The sequence below is a fragment of the Amblyraja radiata genome, chromosome 1 (genome assembly GCF_010909765.2).
Source record: "Amblyraja radiata isolate CabotCenter1 chromosome 1, sAmbRad1.1.pri, whole genome shotgun sequence".
In the NCBI taxonomy this organism is placed as follows: Eukaryota; Metazoa; Chordata; class Chondrichthyes; order Rajiformes; family Rajidae; genus Amblyraja; species Amblyraja radiata.
This window is the reverse complement of record NC_045956.1, coordinates 26,940,385-26,960,762: the sequence shown is the minus strand read 5'-3', so window position 1 is coordinate 26,960,762 and position 20,378 is coordinate 26,940,385. Positions and strand designations below refer to the sequence as shown.

At 43.1% G+C, this 20,378-nt stretch overlaps 1 protein-coding gene across 3 annotated transcripts in view; it reads left to right on the top strand.

The window, feature by feature from the left end:
• tll1 (tolloid like 1) overlaps nt 1–3,542 on the top strand; it is a 372,266-nt gene extending 368,724 nt beyond the window's left edge. For all 3 annotated transcript variants that reach the window (XM_033019027.1, XM_033019018.1, XM_033019035.1), the window contains one exon: nt 1,389–3,542. In XM_033019027.1, coding sequence (XP_032874918.1) covers nt 1,389–1,523 — 135 coding nt within the window. In that variant the 3' untranslated portion in view covers nt 1,524–3,542. The remainder of the gene's footprint in view (nt 1–1,388) is intronic.
• Nucleotides 3,543–20,378: the final 16,836 nt, after the last annotated feature.

Genomic DNA, 20,378 nt, shown 5'->3' with positions numbered 1-20,378 from the left:
GGAGTGACTCAGCATGACAGGTAGCATCTCTGGAGAGAAGGAGTGGGTGATGTTCCGGGTCGAGATCTTTCTTCAGACTAGTCGGGGGAAAAGGAAACAAGAGACATAGTGATGTAGAGAGAGATAGAGAACAAATGAATAAAAGACATGCAACAAAGTATTCGGAGAACAGGAGGAATCACAGAGGGGGAGCAGCGAGAGAGGGTGTTGCAGAACTCTCGTCGGAGAGAGGAGGAGAACTTCTTCAAACTAGACACACCTTGAAAAGATTTCGCAGTGCAGCAGATGAAATGCGTAGGAAGCAACTGCAGGTGCTGGTTTAAGGTAGATACAAAGTGCTGGAGTAACTCAGCTGGACAGGCAGCATCTCTGGAGAGAAGGAATGAGTGCTGTTTTGGGTCGAGATCCTTCGTCAGACGTTTCGGGTCTAGACCACATCCTGGGCATCCTTTTTAACCCTAAAATTTGTGTCTGACTACATATGCTTTCTTTCACAAAGACTGCTATTTCCATCTCTATTGTTTTATCAAATCTCTACTTAACAATCTCTATAAAATCTCCATTTTGGGCTTTATGGACATTCCACTCCCTCCATCACCCTCTCCCCCCAACCACAGTTAGCTCATTCCTTTAGTTGCTCAGACTGAAGATTCCAGACTTTCTTCCCTAAACCTAACACCATCTCTGCCTCCTATAAGATGCACGTTGTATTTTATTATTTGATTTTGGTAATGGTACCTACTTTATGTGCTATCAAACCCTTTGGTGGATTTGTTCTTGTGAATTGCCTTGACGGGTTTCATTCCATGTGAATCGAAACAGTCAGCCATGATCATATTGAATGGCGGTGCAGGCTCGAAGGGCCGAATGGCCTACTCCTGCACCTATTTTCTATGTTTTCTATGTATTGTATGGCACTAGCATTCATTTTTGAGGCAGTCGATGGTAAATTTAATTTAGACACATAATGCTGGAGTAACTCAGCGGGACAGGCAGCATCTCTGAACAGAGGGAGTGGTTGACGTTTCGGGTCGAGACCCTTCTTCAGACACGAGTCAGAGGAGAGGGAAACCAGGTGTTGACAATGTAGAGAGAAATAGAACAAATGAATGAAAGATATGCAAAAAAGTGATGATGAGAAAGAAAACAGGTCTTTGTTAGCTGTTTGCTAGGTGAGAACGAGAAGCTGGTGCAACTTGGGTGGGGGATGGATGGAGAGAGAGGGAGTGCAGGGATTACTTGAAGTTAGAGGAATCAATAATCATACCACTGGGCTGTAAGCTGCCCAAGCAAAATAAGAGATGCCATTCCTCCAATTTGTGATCAGCCTTACTCTGATTTAATTTAATTTTAATTTTAAAATTAATTTGTTTTCCATTTTTTTGCAGCCACCTGAAGAAATGTATTCAACAGGAAATGCCATTTTGCTCCATTTTCATTCTGATGACACAATTAATAAGAAGGGATTCCATATACGATACACGAGTACAAAATTCCAGGATACCCTCCACATCAAAAAGTAACCCGGACCATCGATGAAGTTTCCTTTTTCTTTTTTATCTTAAAAAAAAAAAAAAGCAAAAAGCAAAAATAACCTGAATGAATTACGATGACAGAAGGGGGAGGAACTGAAGAAAATGAATTGTTGCAAAGTCAGCAGGAAGGTGAAGAACTTCAGTGGAAGACTTAAACATGCAGACGACCAGATAGTCTGAGTATGAAACTCCAGGAACAGATCACTACTTGCAGAGTAATTATAAAGTTTTGCTTGCTGCATCAGCTTCTGTCCTCTGCTGGCTACAGAGTTTCACCAGGTGGAAAAACTGCTATACAGACTCCAGCCAACTGCACTATCCATACGAATGAGCCGACAACTTCAACAGGCGCCATTCATTAGATTTCTTCAATCAGACAAAAAATAATAAAAGGAGGAAATAATTATCCTATGTACTGTTCACTTTTCGACATGTGGATTATTAATATAAAGAAAAAATCCATTTACTACATAATTTATGAGGTTTTTGTAAGTCTCTTTCTTTTTTTAAACTGGTGACAATTATCTGTGATTTTGTCTCTCAGACACAGGACTTCAAGCAGAACCGAAGAGCACTGTAGCAAACTGTGAATTCCTTCCGTACCAAAAACAGGTCGAAAAGAGCATTGAAAATCCTGAGAGCATTTTCTATATTTTGCTATTGGGATGTGCCAGGATAGTTTTATATAAATGTGTGTGTTGGTAGTTTGCACTTAGAATGATACGAAGGGCCTGCCTTTAGGCCCCAGCTATTGTATGTGTCCCTGGACTCCACTATGTAAATCATTTGAAGTGACAAGCATATGACTTTATGTGAATGAAAATTAAATTAATAGATAACCAGTTAAGAATAGTGTTACCGCAGTAGTGTGCGCAAATGGCCATGGAGTATTAGAAAGAAAAATAGCTAACTGCAATTCCATAACAGTACCCTTATAGCCATTCTCTGTTGAACAAAATATAATTAAACTGGTGATAATTTCTAGTGTTATGATTTTCAGCGAGAGGAACAAAATAGATAGATTAACTCTGTGACCTCTACACCCCACAATTCAGTCAACCTTTCATGATACACGGATCTCCTGATTTGACAGATGAACTGACGATGAGGAAAAGAATAATACCCCTGAAAAGTTGATAACTCCTGGAAGACCAGAGAAAAGCCATGCAAAGCAGGTTTCCAACGGTGCTACTCCATGTTCCAAACCATTTTGGTTTTATGAGCCAAACAACCTTCAGAATATTGTCTGATTTTCAAAAACAGTTGCAGGCATCAGCAGAAGGGCAAAGACAAATCTCATCTTGAACATAAAATAAAATCGGAGTGCTGTAAAACCACTAGTCCTATGGAGACTGAAACATTTAATGCCTTTAGGATGATTCCTTGTAGATCTTGCACAATGCACACAAGCTTTTATGTACAACTCTGAACACTTGATTTAAGGTAATTCAACGACTTGAACACTTTTTGATCATTGTTTGCCGTGTAGAGAATGTCCACGAAGTCAATGTATTTAAATGCAATGCAAAAGTGAAATGTTTTAACATAGCTAGGGTATAGAAATGGTGAATAACCAGTTTGCAGACTGGCAGTTCAATCTCAAACCATTCTCGCCGTGTTCCACGAGAGAACCATAATATTGGATATTTCATTGCAGCACACCTGCATTATTATGTGTTAATTTACAAAGACATTATAAGGCTAAGCAGTGAAATTATTACAGTACGTGCCAAGTTCAATTTGAATTTGTTTGCTGAAAGCCAATCTGTATTTTTGTTAACTTTATAAGCAGAACATTGTGGCTTCTGAAGCTTCTTATTAAAGGTTCGTTCAGGTTAAGGTTCAGGAGTAAAATCAAATGTCATTGCAAGAGAAGTTACATTGAAATGTCTTTCACACAGTAGTTTGCTACCTACATTAGCACCAATGATCTTATTTGTACCTGTATTATATCATTTGTTCATGGAAACATCATTAGCACTAATAAATATGTTTTTACAAACATTACATGAATGTCTATATATAATTTATACTGTGTAATTGCATTTTGTATGAAATATTAGATACTGCTGCAGATGCCGGAATGTGGAGTAAAAAAACAAACTGCTAAAGGATAGGAGTGGATCGAGCAGCATCTGTGGTGTGTGGGGAGGATTGGGGAGAGAAGTTGTCGATGTTTTCATTTGAGAACCTGCATCAGCACTTCAAAGTGACTTTTATTGTCACGTGTACCAATTAAGGTACAGTGATACTCGATTTATCATACAGCCATACCATAAAAAGCAGCAAGACACACAACTACATAAAAGTTAACATAATATCCACTATAACGGATTCCCCAAATTCCTCACTGTGATGTGCTACATCTTGGCAGGACAGATCAAAATAGGACGTACATGGTAAATGGTAGGGAATTGAGGAATACAGTTGAACAGAGGGATCTAGGAATAACTGCACAGTTCCCTGAAGGTGGAATCTCACATAGATAGGGTGGTAAAGAAAGCTTTCGGTGTGCTGGCCTTTATAAATCAGAGCATTGAGTATAGAAGTTGGGATGTAATGTTAAAATTGTACAAGGCATTGGTGAGGCCAATTCTGGAGTATGGTGTACAATTTTGGTCGCCTAATTTTAGGAAGGATGTCAACAAAATAGAGAGAGTACAGAGGAGATTTACTAGAATGTTGCCTGGGTTTCAGCAACTAAGTTACAGAGAAAGGTTGAACAAGTTAGGTCTTTATTCTTTGGAGCGCAGAAGGTTAAGGGGGGACTTGATAGAGGTCTTTAAAATGATGAGAGGGATAGACAGAGTTGACGTGGATAAGCTTTTCCCACAGAGTAGGGAAGATTCAAACAAGAGGACATGACTTGAGAATTAAGGGACAGAAGTTTAGGGGTAACATGAGGGGGAACTTCTTTACTCAGAGAGTGGTGGCTGTGTGGAATGAGCTTCCAGTGAAGGTGGTGGAGGCAGGTTCGATTTTATAATTTAAAAATAAATTGGATAGTTATATGGACGGGAAAGGAATGGAGGGTTATGGCCTGAGTGCAGGTAGATGGGACTAGGGGAGAATACGTGTTCGGCACGGACTAGAAGGGCCGAGATGGCCTGTTTCCATGCTGTAATTGTTATATGGTTATATGGTGATGGAAGGCAATAAAGTTTGATCTTCTTCACTCTTTATGGAGAGATTATGGTACTGAATGGAAAGGCGTGTTGATTTATAGGTTCATACAGGACCAAAATTGCCCCAAGTGTGTAGGGAGCGGATGGAAAAGTGGGATAACATAGAACTACAGTCAAAGAGGTGCTGAAGGTACTATTGTGTATGAAAGTAGACAAATCTCCAGGGCCTGATCAGATATATCCAAGGACATTGTGGGAAACTAGAGAGGAAATTGCAGGAGCCCTGGTTGAAATTTATGAGTCGTCTTTAAATACAGGAGAGGTGCCGGAAGTCTGGAAGGTGGCAAATGTTCTGCCTCTATTCAAGAAGGGCTGCAGGGAAAATGCTGGGAACTGTAGGCCAGTGAGCTTAACATCTGTAGTTGGAAAGTTACCAGCGAGTATTCTGAGGGATGGGATATTAATCCATTTAGATGGACAAGAGCTGATTAGGGATAATCAGCATGGTTTTCTATGTGGGATGTCATGGCTTGCAAATCAGATTGAGTTTTTTGAAGACGTGACCAAAAAGGTTGAGGACAGAGCTGTAGATGTTGTATATATGGACTTCAGCAAAGCATTTGACAAGATGTATATATGGACTTCAGCAAAACATTCCACATGGTAGGCTGCTCTGGAAGGTTAGATCATATGGGATCCAAGGAGAGATTGCTGAATGGATAGAAAATTGGCTTCATGGAAGGAAGCAGAGGATAATGGTGGAAGGTTGCTTCTCGGACTGGAACCCTGTGACCAGTGGTGTGCCTCATTGTTCGGTGCTGGGCCCATTACTGTTAGTCATCTATATCAATGATTTGGATGAAAACATACATGGCAAGATTAGCAACTTGGCAGATGACATAAAAGTTAGTGGTTTTGCAGATAGTGAAGATGGTTGTGAAAGAATGCAGCAGGATCTTGATCGATTTTGTCAGGTGGTCTGAGGAATGATTGATGGAATTTTATACTGAGAAATGTGAGGTGGTTAGACTTCCCCAAATGTTGCATTTCCATTCAGTACCATAATCTCTCTATAAAGAGTGAAGAAGTTCGGACTTTATTGCCTTCCATCAGTGGGGAAGTCTAACATGGGCAGGACCTACACAGTGAATGGTCGGGCTCTGGGGAGTGTTGTAGAGCAGAGGGATCGAGGAGTACAGGTGCATGGTTCCTTGAAGGTGGAGTTGCAGGTAGATAAGGTGGTCAAAAAGGTTTTTGGCACTTTGGCCTTCATCAGTCAGAGTATTGAGTATAGAAGTTGGGAGGTCATGTTGCAGTTGTATAAGACGTTGGCGAGACCACATTTAGAGTATTGTGTTCAGTTCTAAGCACCATGTTATAGGAAAGATGTGATCATGCTGGAAAGGGTCCAGAGAAGATTTACGAGAATGTTGCCAGGACTAGAGGGCGTGAGCTATAGGGAGAGGTTGAGTAGGCTGGGACTCTATTCCTTGGAGCGCAGGAGGATGAGGGGTGATCTTATAGAGGTGTATAAAATTATGAGAGGAATAGACCCGGTAGTCGCACAGTCTCTTGCCCAGAGTAGGGGAATCGAGGACCAGAGGATATAGGTTGAAGGTGAAGGCGAAAAGGTTTAATAGGAATCTGAGGGGTAACTTTTTCACACAAAGGGTGGTGGGTGTATGGAACAAGCTGACAGAGGGGATAGTTGAGGCAGGGACTATCACAACGTTTAAGAAACTGTTAGACAGGTACATGGATAGGGCAAGTTTGGAGGGATACGGGCCAAACGCGAGCAGGTGGGACTAGTGTAGCTGGGACATGTTGGCCGGTGTGGGCAAGTTGGGCAGAAGGGCCTGTTTCCACGCTGTATCACTCTATGACTCCAACAAGTGTAAATGGTTGTTTGATGGTCAGCGTGGACTCAGTGGGCCAAAGGGCCTGTATCCATACTGACCCTTTCGATCAATTCAATCAGAAGATAGCCAGTTTGCAGAGAGGAGAAAGAAGTGAGAGAGGGTTAGTCAGTACGTGATAAGTGGCCCGAGGAGAGGTGACGGATGATGAGCAGAAAAAAAAACAGGTGGGAGTGAAGGAATTGTGGAGTTGAGAGAGAGAGGCTGGCAGGTGAAAGGTGGAAGCTGATTCAGAAAATAAAGTAAGCCACAGATGGATGCAAGTGAGGGAGAGGGAAGTATACATGTGAAAACTGAGGCTGGAGTTGATAATCAGTGACATAGATGCTACAAGTGCTGGAACCTGATAAGCAAGGAATTTGACAACGGGAACCATTTAAGGGAGAGGGCAAGGGCAGTTGCTAAGAAGAACATCTCATATTTAGACTGGGTAGTCTACAACCCAATGGTATGAACACTGAATTTTTCAGTTTCTGGTAACCCTTTAATTCCTGTTTTCCCCTCTCTCTCCACTGCTGGTCTTCTCATTTCTGTTCCTTTTTAATCTCCCGCTCCCACCTGTGATTTTTATCCGCCTCCACCACCTGTATCCACGCACTTACTACCTACGCTCTTAACCCACCAGATCCCCTCCACCATCTGGTTCCACCTGCCCTTTCCCAAATTATACCCGTTATCACCTTTGTTCCTGACCAGACCACCATGATTTGTCACCCTTGTGTCCCTGTCTATAGAATAGAATAGAATAGAATAGAATTACCTTTATTGTCATTCAGACCTTACGGTCTGAATGAAATTTCGTGCCTGCAGTCATACATACAATAATACAATAATAAACAACAACAAACACAAATTAACATCCACCACAGTGAGTCCTCCAAACACCTCCTCACTGTGATGGAGGCAAAAATCTTAGGGCTGCAGTCTCTTCCCTCCTCTTCTCCCTCTGCGCTGAGGCGATTCCCCACCGGGCGATGGTACAACCAGTCCCGCGGCTCACTGAACCCCGCAAACGGGCCGGCTCAAACACCGCGGCCCGGGGTGGTCGAAGCTGCCGCCCTCCAGTCCAGCGGACGCAGCCGCTGGCCCGCGGCTGAACCCAGGACTCAGGTCATAGCCGCCAGAACGCCGTCCCAGCCACCGGAGCACCGTTCCAGCCCCTAGCCGGATCAACCCCCCCCCCCCCCCACATAAACACAACCTAAAAACCAAAAACTTAACTAGACAAAGCGAAAAAAAACAACACAAAAAAGTAAAAACAAACGGACTGCAGGCCAGGGCAGCGCCGCCACTATCATCTATACGCCTCAGTCTCCCCGTTCTAACCCCACCCCAATCTGGCTTAATCTACCCATCATCCTGCCCATCCCATCCCATTTGCCCATGCCATCTTCACCCACAGTCAGTCCATCTATTACCCACTTCCCTTTTCTCATGCCTCTCTCCTCATCATAGCAGTTATCTTCACTCTCCACTCAAGTCCTGATGCAGGCCCTCGACCCAAAATGTTGACAATTCCTTTCATAGAATCTGTTCACCCCCCCCCCCCCCAACAAAGTTATTCAGCAGTTTGTTTTGGTTCTCATATAAAATATCAATTGAAGTCCCAGAGGAACTTTGTTTTTTTCGATAAGGTCACCTCGTATGCTTCGAGGCTTGAGTGTGTTGTGGCCTTCTGCAAGGACAAATGCCCCAGTCTCAAGAATCAATCTGGTAAAGGATGGTTCTACCCCATCCATCCACTCCTTGTTCCTTAGGTAGGAGACTGGACCATAGAGATACAGTAAGGCAACAGTTCCTTCGGCGCACCTAGTCCGCACCGACCAGCGAACCCCCGCACATTAACACACAGTAGGGACAATTTTACATTTATACCAAGCAAATTAGCCTACAAACCTGTACGTCTGGAGTGTGGGAGGATACCGAAGATCTCGTGGAAAACCCATGCAGGTCACGTGAAGACATCCAAGCTCCATACAGACAAGCAGGATCAAACCCAGGTCTCTGCCGCTGTAAAGCAGTAACACTACCGCTACACCTATATACATAATTCCAGAAACAACCCATCCCAGGCACAACATAATTGCACTAACCCGTTTATTGTCCTGTATTCAAATCCTCATGCTAAAATACTGTTTGCTTTCTGAATGGCTTGGTGTATGTTAACTTCCAGACATTTGTGTACCAGAAAGCCCAGATCCTTCCAAATACCAAACTCATAATACATTGGCCTTTAAAAATACTTTCCTATTTTCTCTCCTAAAGAGCACAACTGCACATTTTTTCCAGCTTATATTCTATTGACATATATAGAGATGTGGAACTGTATGATCCTGATGAAACATAAATCCTTGCTGAGTTACTCCAGCATTTTGTGTCTATCTCAGACCATAAGTGGGCTAGTTATGGCTGGAGCTGCTCCCAATGTGGCCTCCAATGCTCACTGTGCACTGTTGTTCACCAGGTCTGATAGTAATGGTAGCGAGGCAATGGTTGAACATCAATGAATAAGGTGAGCAAAACACAAACCTTTTTCAGATTTTAAACTATTTAGAGAGCCCAAAATAAAGGTAAGAACATATACAAGATTAATTAGATGGGGAAAAAAATCAAACAACTCATTCAAAAATATTTTTCAATCCGGTTTGTAAAAAATCGTAAGATCATAGGTGATAGTAGCAGAATTAGGCCATTCGGCCCATCAAGTCTAGACCGTCATTCAATCATGGCTGATCTATCTCTCCCTCCTAACCCCATTCTCCTGCCTTCTCCCCATAACCTCTGACACCCGTACTAATCAAGAATCTATCCATCTTTGCCTTAAAAATATCCACTGGCTTGGCCTCCACAGCCTTCTGTGGCAAAGAATTCCACAGATTCACCACCCGCTGAGTAAAGAAATTCCTCCTCATCTCCTTCCTAAATGAACGTCCTTTATCTCTGAGGCCATAACCTCCGGTCCTAGACTCTCCCACGAGTGGAAACATCCTCTCCACACCTACTCTATCCAAGATGAGGATATATTGGTTCTTACAGTTTAGAGAAGTTACTAAGTAGCAGTTGTAGAGGCATAGGGAGACACATTTTCATTTTCCTTGTGTTTTGTGCATAATTTCCAATTAATTGCTTAGATTTTGTTCATGGTTTAGAAATAAACAAATAGTTAAAATGACAAAAGTGCCTACGTTTACTTATTTAGATATTTTGCTGTTGGGTTATGTCAGTACATGCTTTACACATTCCACCTGCCCATATTGAAACAACGACCAAGAAAGCACACCAACGCCTCTACTTGTTTAAAAGGCTTAGGAAATTAGGCATGTCCTCTATTACTCTAACATAGAAACATAGGCATAGAACCATAGCAGGAGTAGGCCATTCGGCCCTTCAAGCCTGCACCGCCATTCAATATGATCATGGCTGCTCATCCAACTCAGTATCCTGTATCTGCCTTCTCTCCATACCCCTGATCCCTTTAGCCACAAGGGCCACATCTAACCCTCTTAAATATAGCCAATGAATTGGCCTCAACTACCTTCTGTGGCAGAGAATTCCACAGATTCACCACTCTGTGTAAAAAATGTTTTTCTCATCTCGGTCCTAAAAGACTTCCCCCCTTATCCTTAAACTGTGACCCCTTATTCTGGACTTCCCCAACATCAGGAAAAATCTTCCTGCATCTCGCCTGTCCAACCCCTTAAGAATTTTGTAAGTTTCTATAAGATCCCCCCTCAATCTTCTAAATTCTAGCGAGTACAAGCCGAGTCTATCCAGTCTTTCTTCATATGAAAATCCTGCCATCCCAGGAATCAGTCTGGTGAATCTTCTCTGTACTCCCTCTATGGCAAGAATGTCTTTCCTCAGATTAGGAGACCAAAACTGTACACAATACTCCAGGTGTGGTCTCACCAAGACCTTGTACAACTGCAGTAGAGCCTCCCTGCTCTTATACTCAAATCCTTTTGCTTTGAATGCTAACATACCATTCGCTTTCTTCACTGCCTGCTGCACCTGCATGCCTACTTTCAATGACTGGTGTACTATGACACCCAGGTCTCGTTACATCTCCCCTTTTCCTAATCGGCCACCATTCAGATAATGGTCTACTTCCTGTTTTTGCCACCAAAGTGGATAACCTCACATTTATCCACATTATACTGCATCTGCCATGCAATTGCCCACTCACCCTACATATCCAACTCACCAACTTCTACAGATGCACCATATAAAGCATTTTATCAGGATGCATCACGGCTTGGTTGGGGAACACCTCCATCCAAGACCGCAAGTAATTGCAGCAAATTGTGGATGCAGCCCAGACCATATCACACAAACCAATCTCCCTTCCATTGACTCCATTGATACCTCATGTTGCCTTGGCAAGGCCAGCAGCATAATCAAGGATGAGTCGCACCCTGGCCACTCCCTCTTCTCCCCTCTCCCATCAGGCAAAAGGTATAGAAATGTGAAAACACACACCTCCAGATTCTGGGACAGTTTCTTCCCAGCTGTTATCAGGCAACTGAATCATTCTACCACAACCAGAGAGCGGTGCTGAACTACTGCCTTGCTCTTTGATGACTCTCGGACTTTCATTGATTGTACTTGACCTTGCACTAAATGTTATTTCCGTAACATATATCTATACACCGTAAATGGCTCGATTGTAATCAAGTATTGTCTTTCTGCTGATTGCAGAGCACGCAACAAAAGCTTTTCACTGTATCTCAGTGCACGTAACCGGTCAGGTTAGATTAGGTTAGTAAAAGGGGAAGTACAACAAGACCTGGGTGTCCTTGTACATCGGTCACTGAAAGTAAGCATGCAGGTACAACAGGCAGTGAAGAAAGCTAACAGCATGTTGGCCTTCATAATGAGAAGATTTGGGTATAGAAGCAAATAGGTCCTTTGCAGTTGTACAGGGCCCTAGTGAGACCACACCTGGAGTATTGTGTGCAATTTAGGTCTCCTAATTTGAGGAAGGACATTCTTGCTATTGATGGAGTGCAGCGTAGGTTCACTAGATTAATTCCTGCGATGGCGGGACTGTCATATGATGAAAGAATGGAGCTTCTGGACTTGTATTCACTGAAGTTAAGAAGGATGAGAGGGATTCTTATAGAAATATATAAAATTATTGAGGGATTGGACACGCTAGATGCAGGAAACATGTTCCCGATGTTGGGGGAGTCCAGAACCAGAAGCCACAGTTTAAGAATAAGGGGGAGGCCATTTAGAACTGAGATGAGGAATAACATTTTCACACAGATAGTTGTGAATTTGTGGAATTCTCTGTCTCAGAAGGCAGTGGAGGCCGATTCACTGGATGCATTCAAAAGAGAGTTACATAGAGATCTTAGGGCTAGCAGAGTCAAGGGATATGGGGAGAAGGCAGGAATGGGGTACTGATTGTGGATGATCAGCCATGATCACATTGAATGGCGGTGCTGGCTCGAAGGGCTGAATTGCCTACTCCTGCACATGGACGGAGAGAGGCAGCTCAAATATTTTTTAAATGAATGCTTCGTTCTTAGAATAAACAAGTTAAATAATAATGTTCCTGCTAATTTAACCTAAACCATGCAACACAAACAGAGCAAGTAAAACAATGAGAAAGATACAATCAAGTCAATCTGTCTGAATACCCAGTATGTAAGACCTGAATACCCAGAAAGTAAGAGCTTCCATGAGCAAACCCCATAACAGGCCTTGATTTCCAACAGACTTGTGCTTGCCAGCTGCTACCCTCCCCCTGCTGTTCATTCTAAAAGCAAGAAGAAAAATTAAACAACCATAAGAGTAAATTATACCCAGCAACTAGCCACTGGAAATTTGAAATTGCTCAATTTTCATGAACAAATAGCACTTAAAAGGCATCTAATGCACGAATACAAAGTATTGCACTAAAACTGTTAGAACCAGTGCTCATTACAAAGTTGATTCAAACACTTTCATGCACTCTGCAGCTAATGATGTTATCACTGTGTTTGGCCGCCTTTTTCAGCTTTCATGTTAAAAATGTGTCTTTGAAGATTCATTCGCTGTTCATCAAGCTACTTTATAATTTATTTTGTGACTTAAAGACACGCCATTGATATCAGCGGACATCTCTACAACAGTGCCATGAGTCCATAATTTCTGCTGAAGTAAGTGACTTCTGCTGCTTCAGGCAATGGGTGAGTTTTCAAATGCAGCTCTGATGAAAAGTCACCTGTTCAGGGAAGACTTTACACGGTGCTCTCCGTCATTAATGTTCTCTCCATTGAGATCAAGATTACCTTGTCTCTCACCTTCACTCCAGAATCGTCTCAAGCAACTGGTGTGTCGTCTCTCCTAATGTGTTGTTCTCTGCTGCATCAGAGAGATGTTAATGTAGAATATATCACAGTACCACACAGGAACAGGCCCTTCGGTCCACAATGTCTGTGCCAAATATAATGCCATGACCAACTCTTCTCCAGCTGGATGAGAGAGAGAGAGAGAGACAGAGGCGGAGAGAGAGGAAGAGAGTGATGGAGAGAGAGGGAGAGAGAAGGAGAGAGGGAGAGACGGAGAGAGGGAGAGAGAGAGAGAGAGAGAGAGAGAGGGGGAGACGGAGAGAGGCAGATCAAATGGCATTGTCATTTCACTTCCCTTTTGCATTGCAGTCTCAAGCACAGGCCAGGCCACACAACTTATGGCATTGTCATTTCAATTCCCTTTTGCATTGCAGTCTCAACTACAGGGCAGGCCAAACAATTCATGGCATTGCCATTTCACTTCCTTTTGCATTGCAGTCTCAAGCACAGTGCAGGCTAAACAACTCATGGCATTGTCATTTCACTTCCATTTTGCATTGCAGTCTCAAGCACAGGGCAGGCCAAACAACACATGGCATTGTCATTTCACTTCCATTTTGCATTGTCGTCTCAAGCACAGGGCAGGCCAAACAACTAATTGTATTGTCATTAACGGCTAACAAATCATTGATTGCAAGTACATTGCAGACTCACAGTTCAGTTGCTTCACAGCTTAGAATAACAGTCGTGGCCTCTCCCTTGCGATCTTGCTGACTGACTGACTCATGTCCAGGCATCCGGGGTTTTATAGTCCTGCCCCCCCAGGAAGGGGCGTTACCTTCATCGTGGTGATTGACAGACGAGAGGACCAATCAGCTGATCTCAAGGTTTTATGAGTGTTTAAATCCTCGGGGCTGGCTCAGCAGAGGAGGACTGTGAGTAAGATGGCCAAAACTCACAGCGATACAGGGTAGTGTTTTTTCTAAAATCAATATACAGTGCAGCCAGGAAGTGGTCAAGATGAGACTTTTAATTATATAGATGTTGTGAGCTAAAATAGATAGATAGATCCTTTATTGTCATTCAGACCCTTCGGTCTGAACGAAATTATGTTGCCTGCAGTCATACACAGAATCAATAATAACAAAACATACAATAAACACAAATTAAACATCCACCACAGTGAGTTCACCAAGCACATCCTCACTGTGATGGAGGCAAAGTCTTAGAGCGCAAAAGAGCGCAGAGACAATTTGCGAGGATGTTGCCAGGACGAGGGCCTGAGCTATAGGGACAGGTTGGGCAGGCTAGGACTTTGATCCTTGGAGCACAGGAGGATGAGGGTGATCTTATAGAGGTGTATAAGATCATGAGGGGAATAGATACGATACGTGCACAAAGCCTTTTACTTTGAGTAGGAGAATCAAGAACCAGGGGACATACAGTAGGTTTAAGGTGAGAGGGGAATGTTTTAATGTAAACCCGAGGGGCAACACTTTCACACAAGTTGATTATATGGATTAAGTGATCGAGAAGGGAAAAGATACAGTGCACTGGATGGGAAGCATAGGAGCAGCACTAATTGAATAACACCTAACAAGAGCCTGCAGAGACACAACAAGCAGAATTTGAGAGCATCCTTCAACGGTTTAGGATTCTGTAATCAAAGTCCAAAATGGCTTTTTGATTCAGCCTACATCAGATTACATTGATCCTGCCTTCACTGCACTCTGGTTATTTAAGAAGAACAGTTCCTTAACAAGCAGCTTTAAACTGATGACTTTGAGAAATTACAGAATCTTTAGATGAATTTATATAGCACCAAGAAGAGGCCATTCATAAGATAGACATAGAAAGCTGGAGTAACTCAGCAGGTCAGGCGGCATTTCTGGAGAAATGGAGTAGGTGACATTTCGGGTCGGAACCCTTCTTCAGAACATTCATCCAGTGTTCATGCTCTTCTTGAGTCACCACCCATCTTTCAGATTAAATTGTCACAGTTTCCTTTCATTCCCTTCCTGCATTGTCCAGTCCTTTCTCATACGTATCTGTTCCATTCCCTTCCACCACTCCCTGTTCATTCATCACTCTTTTATAGTGAATTTCCTTTTGGAGTCCTTGATAAATTGGTGGCCTTCACCTCTGCTCCTCCACACAAGTAAAACCATTATTTCTAGTATTCGCACATCACCAATCTGTTCATTGTCCCTTGTGATATTGTGCGCTTGTATTTTTGATAGCATCCTTCTCCACTCCCTCTCCGATGCCTCTAAATACTGCAATAACACACCGACAAGAACCGAACACAGTACTCAGCGTGTGGTTTAGCCAATGATCATGATAGGTCTACCACAAGTTCCCAATTCCCCTAGAAATAAACCCTCTTGATTGATTTGCTTTCTCTTAATGGCCTTGGAGTCTGTGGAACAACTTTAAAATTTGGTGCACCCTGAGATCCCTGAGGTTCTCCACCCCACTTCTTCCAATCAAATGTACCACCTCCCATTTACTTCCTTTAGACCATGACACATGCAAGGATGTTAGTCTGCATAGGTCTACAGGCATCTTTCATCGTGTCAGGAATAGCCTGAGCTTGGAATCTGTCCTTTAAAGACACCTCTCAATGGGATCAGCATCGCATAATACAAAATGTAATCCACAGGCAAACCTTAATGATCACCTCGAAGCGGCAATATGTGCAATTATGATGCCCATTTGTCGACTACATGTTATCACACAGTAAAAGAGCTCTGCAGTAGCACAGCATGGAGGCCATTAGGAAATTCATCACAGAAATGGCTCTAACCTCAATTTGCTGATGAGAAGGAAACATAATTGGAAGATATAAGTAAAACATTTAATAATCATTTCAGGAGCAGCATTGAAAAAAACTTCTAATAAGAAAGTGAGTTATGATCATATTCAGTATTACCACAATTATTCTGGCTGCCTTATCACCAGGTTATCAGGATAATCCCTCTCTTCCAATTTGTTGGTATTGATCTGTTTAGATATCAAGGAGAAGATAGATCTCCATTTCCACACTAAATCTGTTTTTGAGAAAAGTATAGAACTGTGGTTAAGATTAACTATAGTTGTTCGATTACAATGAGGGTAGATAATGAGAGATCTCTATAATCAGCACAGAAATCGTAAAAAATTCAAAACTGCCGCACGGTGGCGCAGCAGTAGAGTTGCTGCCTTACATAGAAACATAGAAAATAGGTGCAGGAGTAGGCCATTCGGCCCTTCGAGCCTGCACCGCCATTCGATATGATCATGGCTGATCATCCAACTCAGTATCCTATCCCTGCCTTCTCTCCATACCCCCTGATCCCTTTAGCCACAAGGGTCACATCTAACTCCCTCTTAAATATAGCCAATGAACTGGCCTCAAATACCTTCTGTGGCAGACAATTCCACAGATTCACCACTCTCTGTGTGAAAAATGTTTTTCTCATCTCGGTCCTAAAATACTTCCCTCTTATCCTTAAACTGTGACCCCTAGTTCTGGACTTCCCCAACATCGGGAATAAGCTTCCTGCATCTAGCCTGTCCAACCCCTTAAGAATTTTGTAAGTTTCTATAAGATCCCCCCTCAATCTTCTAAATTCTAGCGTGTACAAGTTACTGTGCTTGCAGCGCCGAAGCTCCAGGTTCGATCCTGACTACGGGTGCTGTCTGTTTAGTGTGTGTACGTTCTCCATCTGACCTTTTCTCCGAGATCTTCGGTTTCCTCCCACACTCCAAAGACGTACAGGTTTGTAGGTTAATTGGCTTGGTATATATGTAATTTGTCCCTCGTGTGTGTTGGATAGTGTTAATGTGCGGGGATCGCTGGTCGGTGAGGACTCGGTGGGCCGAAGGGCCTGTTTCCGCGCTGTATCTCTAAACTAAACTTAACTAAACTAAACTAAACTGCTGTGGCCAGATAATGAGAGGAACCAACTCTTCTGGGAGACTTGAGTATCTTATTCTCCTCACCCTAACCCTTTGACATGTTTGCAAGTTGCTAGAATTAAGATCTACCAAAACTCTTACTGAGTTGCCTGGGGTAAAGAGAAAGATCAAGAATGGAAAAAATACCATCAAAAATCACACAGAAATGTAATTTCAAATGCACACAACCGAATCAAAGTCCAAAAGGAATTAAATAACGACCTTGTTTTATTTTACTAATCAAGTAAACATACCACTAAGATTTTAATTTGATTTACATGTACACCTCCATACTTTGATTGAGAAATGAACATTGCCAGTAGATGGCAGAAGTGTAACAGTATATTTTGCTTCAAACACAATCAGGAATGCAGTGAAGCAGATGTGAAACATTAAGTAACTATAATACGAATATGAAAGCCTCCCTAATGTCTCACTGAATTTATCCACGAACCTCTTGAGCCAAATGCTCTCTTTGATTTGCTTGAGTTTGGCCAAACCAGGATAGCTTCTAGTGGAGGTACCATAATCCTAAGTAGTGGGGAAATTGTATTTTGTTTCGTTTGGGGCCCACCAAGTCCGTACCGACCAGTAATCCCCGCATATTAACACTATCCTTGCACACACTAGGAACAAATTTTACACTTACACCAAGCCAATGAACCTACAAACCTGTACGTCTTTGGTGTGTGAGAGGAAACCGAAGGTCTCTGAGAAAACCCACGCAGGTCACGGGGAGAACGTACAACTCCGTAGTCGGGATCGAACCCGGTTCTCCGGTACTGCAAGCGCTGTAATGCCCCTGTCCCACTTTGGAAACTTGAATGGAAACCTCTGGAGACTTTGCGCCCCACCCAAGGTTTCCCTGCGGTTCCCGGAGGTTTTTGTCAGTCTCCCTATTGGTCGAAAGTGGTTTCCGCTTCTTCTATGTTCCGGCAATTATTTCAAAACATTCAAAACCAGCCGCGACTAAAAATAGGTTGCCGTTTTAAAAATCGGTAATTTTTTAGTTGAAGCCGGTTGCGATGCTAGTTGAAGGTGGTTGCTAGAGGTAAGACCTTCCACTACCTGCAACCTCTGGCAACCACCTGCAACCTCTAGCAACCACCTTCAACCTCCGGCAACCACCTTCAACTAGCATTGCAACCGGCTTCGACTAAAAAATTACCGATTTTTAAAACGGCAACCTATTTTTAGTCGTGGCTGGTTTTGAATTTTTTGAAATAATCACCGGAACATAGAAGAAGCGGAAACCACTTTCAACCATTAGGGAGATTGACATAAACCTCCGGGAACCTCCGGGAACTGCACGGACACCTTGGGTGGGGCGCAAAGTCTCCAGAGGTTTCCGATCAGGTTTCCTAAGTGGGACAGGGGCATAAGGCAGCAACTCTACCGCTGGACCGCCGTGACTGCCCCTTCCTGATCTTTTTCAGTGTCTGTAATTCTCTGAAGGGTGTGGTTATGTGTTAATTGAGCAACCTGAACAACTGTGATGCTTCCTCAATAATTACATATATTTGATAGAATTCATTGTCAATGAATAGACAGCCAAAGAAGATGTTGAAAGGGGTGAAATATTTTTACTTATACTTCAACAATGAAGATCTGAGAGGAAGGGGGAAATTAGCAACAAAAAATAAATGTAAATATGACCATATCAGAAAATAAATTTTGTGAAGGGCAATCAAATGGTAATGACAACATTAATAATAATATTTCTTGGAAGGATATATTTGAGTACATTTCCACCAATGTTCCACCTACCGTTCAGGCTTTAGACTTTAAAAATACAGCACGGAAACAGGCCCTTTGACCCACCGAGACCGCGTCAATCTGCGATCACCCCAAACACTAGCACTATCCTAGAAGCTAAGGACAAATTTACAACTTACCAAAGTTAAATAACCTACTAACCTGTATGTCTTTTTAGTGTGGGAGGAAACCAGAGCATCTGGAGAAAACCCACGCAGTCACAGTGAGAATGTACTAAACTCCATATAGACAGCACCCGTCGGCAGGATCGAAGCTGGGTCTCCGGTGCTGGACGGCAGCGACTCCACTGATGTACCACTGAGCCACCTTCACTGCAACACTGTCACACTATCTCCAGTAAAGGAAATTAACCAATTTAATATCAATTACTTTTGTTGATCATTTTAGATTTACAGTTCATCAGCCAGTGAGTACACACCAGAGAGGTGTCAACTTCCCTGTCAGTTTCCCAAACATTTACAGTATGTCCAGCAGGCATCAGATTAAAGTATTGTCCTAGCATCTTATTCTGATACAGTCCTCACTGACTGATGGTATGAAAATCTCCTTGCTATTGACTGCAAAAGTCAATATAAAACAAAAATACGAAATGTCTTTTGGAGCGCATATCTTGGTACAAGTTTGTCACCACTGCTGAATAAATTCATAAAATGCTGTTCGATTAAACCCAGACAATACATGCCCTTGTAAATGGAGCCAATGTGTACAAGGCTCAGTCCAGTCTAATGTGTAGGAAGGAACTGCAGATGCTGGTTTGCACTAAAGATAGACACAAAATGCTGGAGTAACAGCAGGACAGGCAGCATCTCTGGAGAGAAGGAATGGGTGACGTCTGAAGAAGGGTCTCGACCCGAAACGTCACCCATTCCTTCTCTCCAGCGATACTGTCTGTCTGTGTTACTCCAGCATTTTGTGTCTATCTCCAGTCTAATGAGGAATGGCAACAGAAATAAAATAACCACATTTTCTTGTTAAAAAGCATACTGCTTATTATTCCAAGTAAAATAATTTGATACTTAATTAATACAAAGGATAGTAAGTAAATAAAGTAAGTAAGTTTTATCATCAATTCAAAATAATAATTTTACTTCGGAGTCATGTGAGTGACTACGTGAAGAACCCACCAGGAAGCATGCGTGTCATATCGCTTCACGCATTGCGAAACGACAGGCGGGGTGGAGCGTTCCCCCGCAGCGGTAATTTTGAAACCGAGACCGCAGGTAAGTGAATTACTCTGCGGTCGTTTTTTGTTTCCCGCGCTGTTTTTTACAGGGGGAAACTGGAAAAAAATAGAGTCCACAAGGGCTGCGTCTAAAGCTGGCTGGGGAGGACCGCGGAGTTGAGGGCAGCCAGCAGCAGCTGAAGGCACCAACATCACCATGAATGGGATCAGCTGTGCCCGACTTAGCACCCGCGCCGGCCAGATCAACACCACGGCCGGGCGGGAAGACTACACAGAACAGAGCTGTTGACTCTGACAAGTTGAAACGGCCAGCGGGGGAGCATTCCCCTGCAGCGGCAAGTTTTTTAAAAACCAAGACCGACAGGTAAGGGAATTACTGCGGTCGTGTTTTGTTTCCCGTGTCTGTTTCTTACAGGGGGAAACTATGGACAAGAGTCCACAAGGGCTGCACTGGCTGGGGAAAACCGCGGAGTTGCGGGCAGCCAGCAGCAGCTAAAGGCATCAGCATCACCGTGAGTGTGATCAGCTGTGCCCGACTTGGCACCCGCACCGGCCAGATCAACACCACGGCCGGGCGGGAAGACTCCACAAAACAGAGCCGTTGACTCTGCCAAGTCAAAACGGCA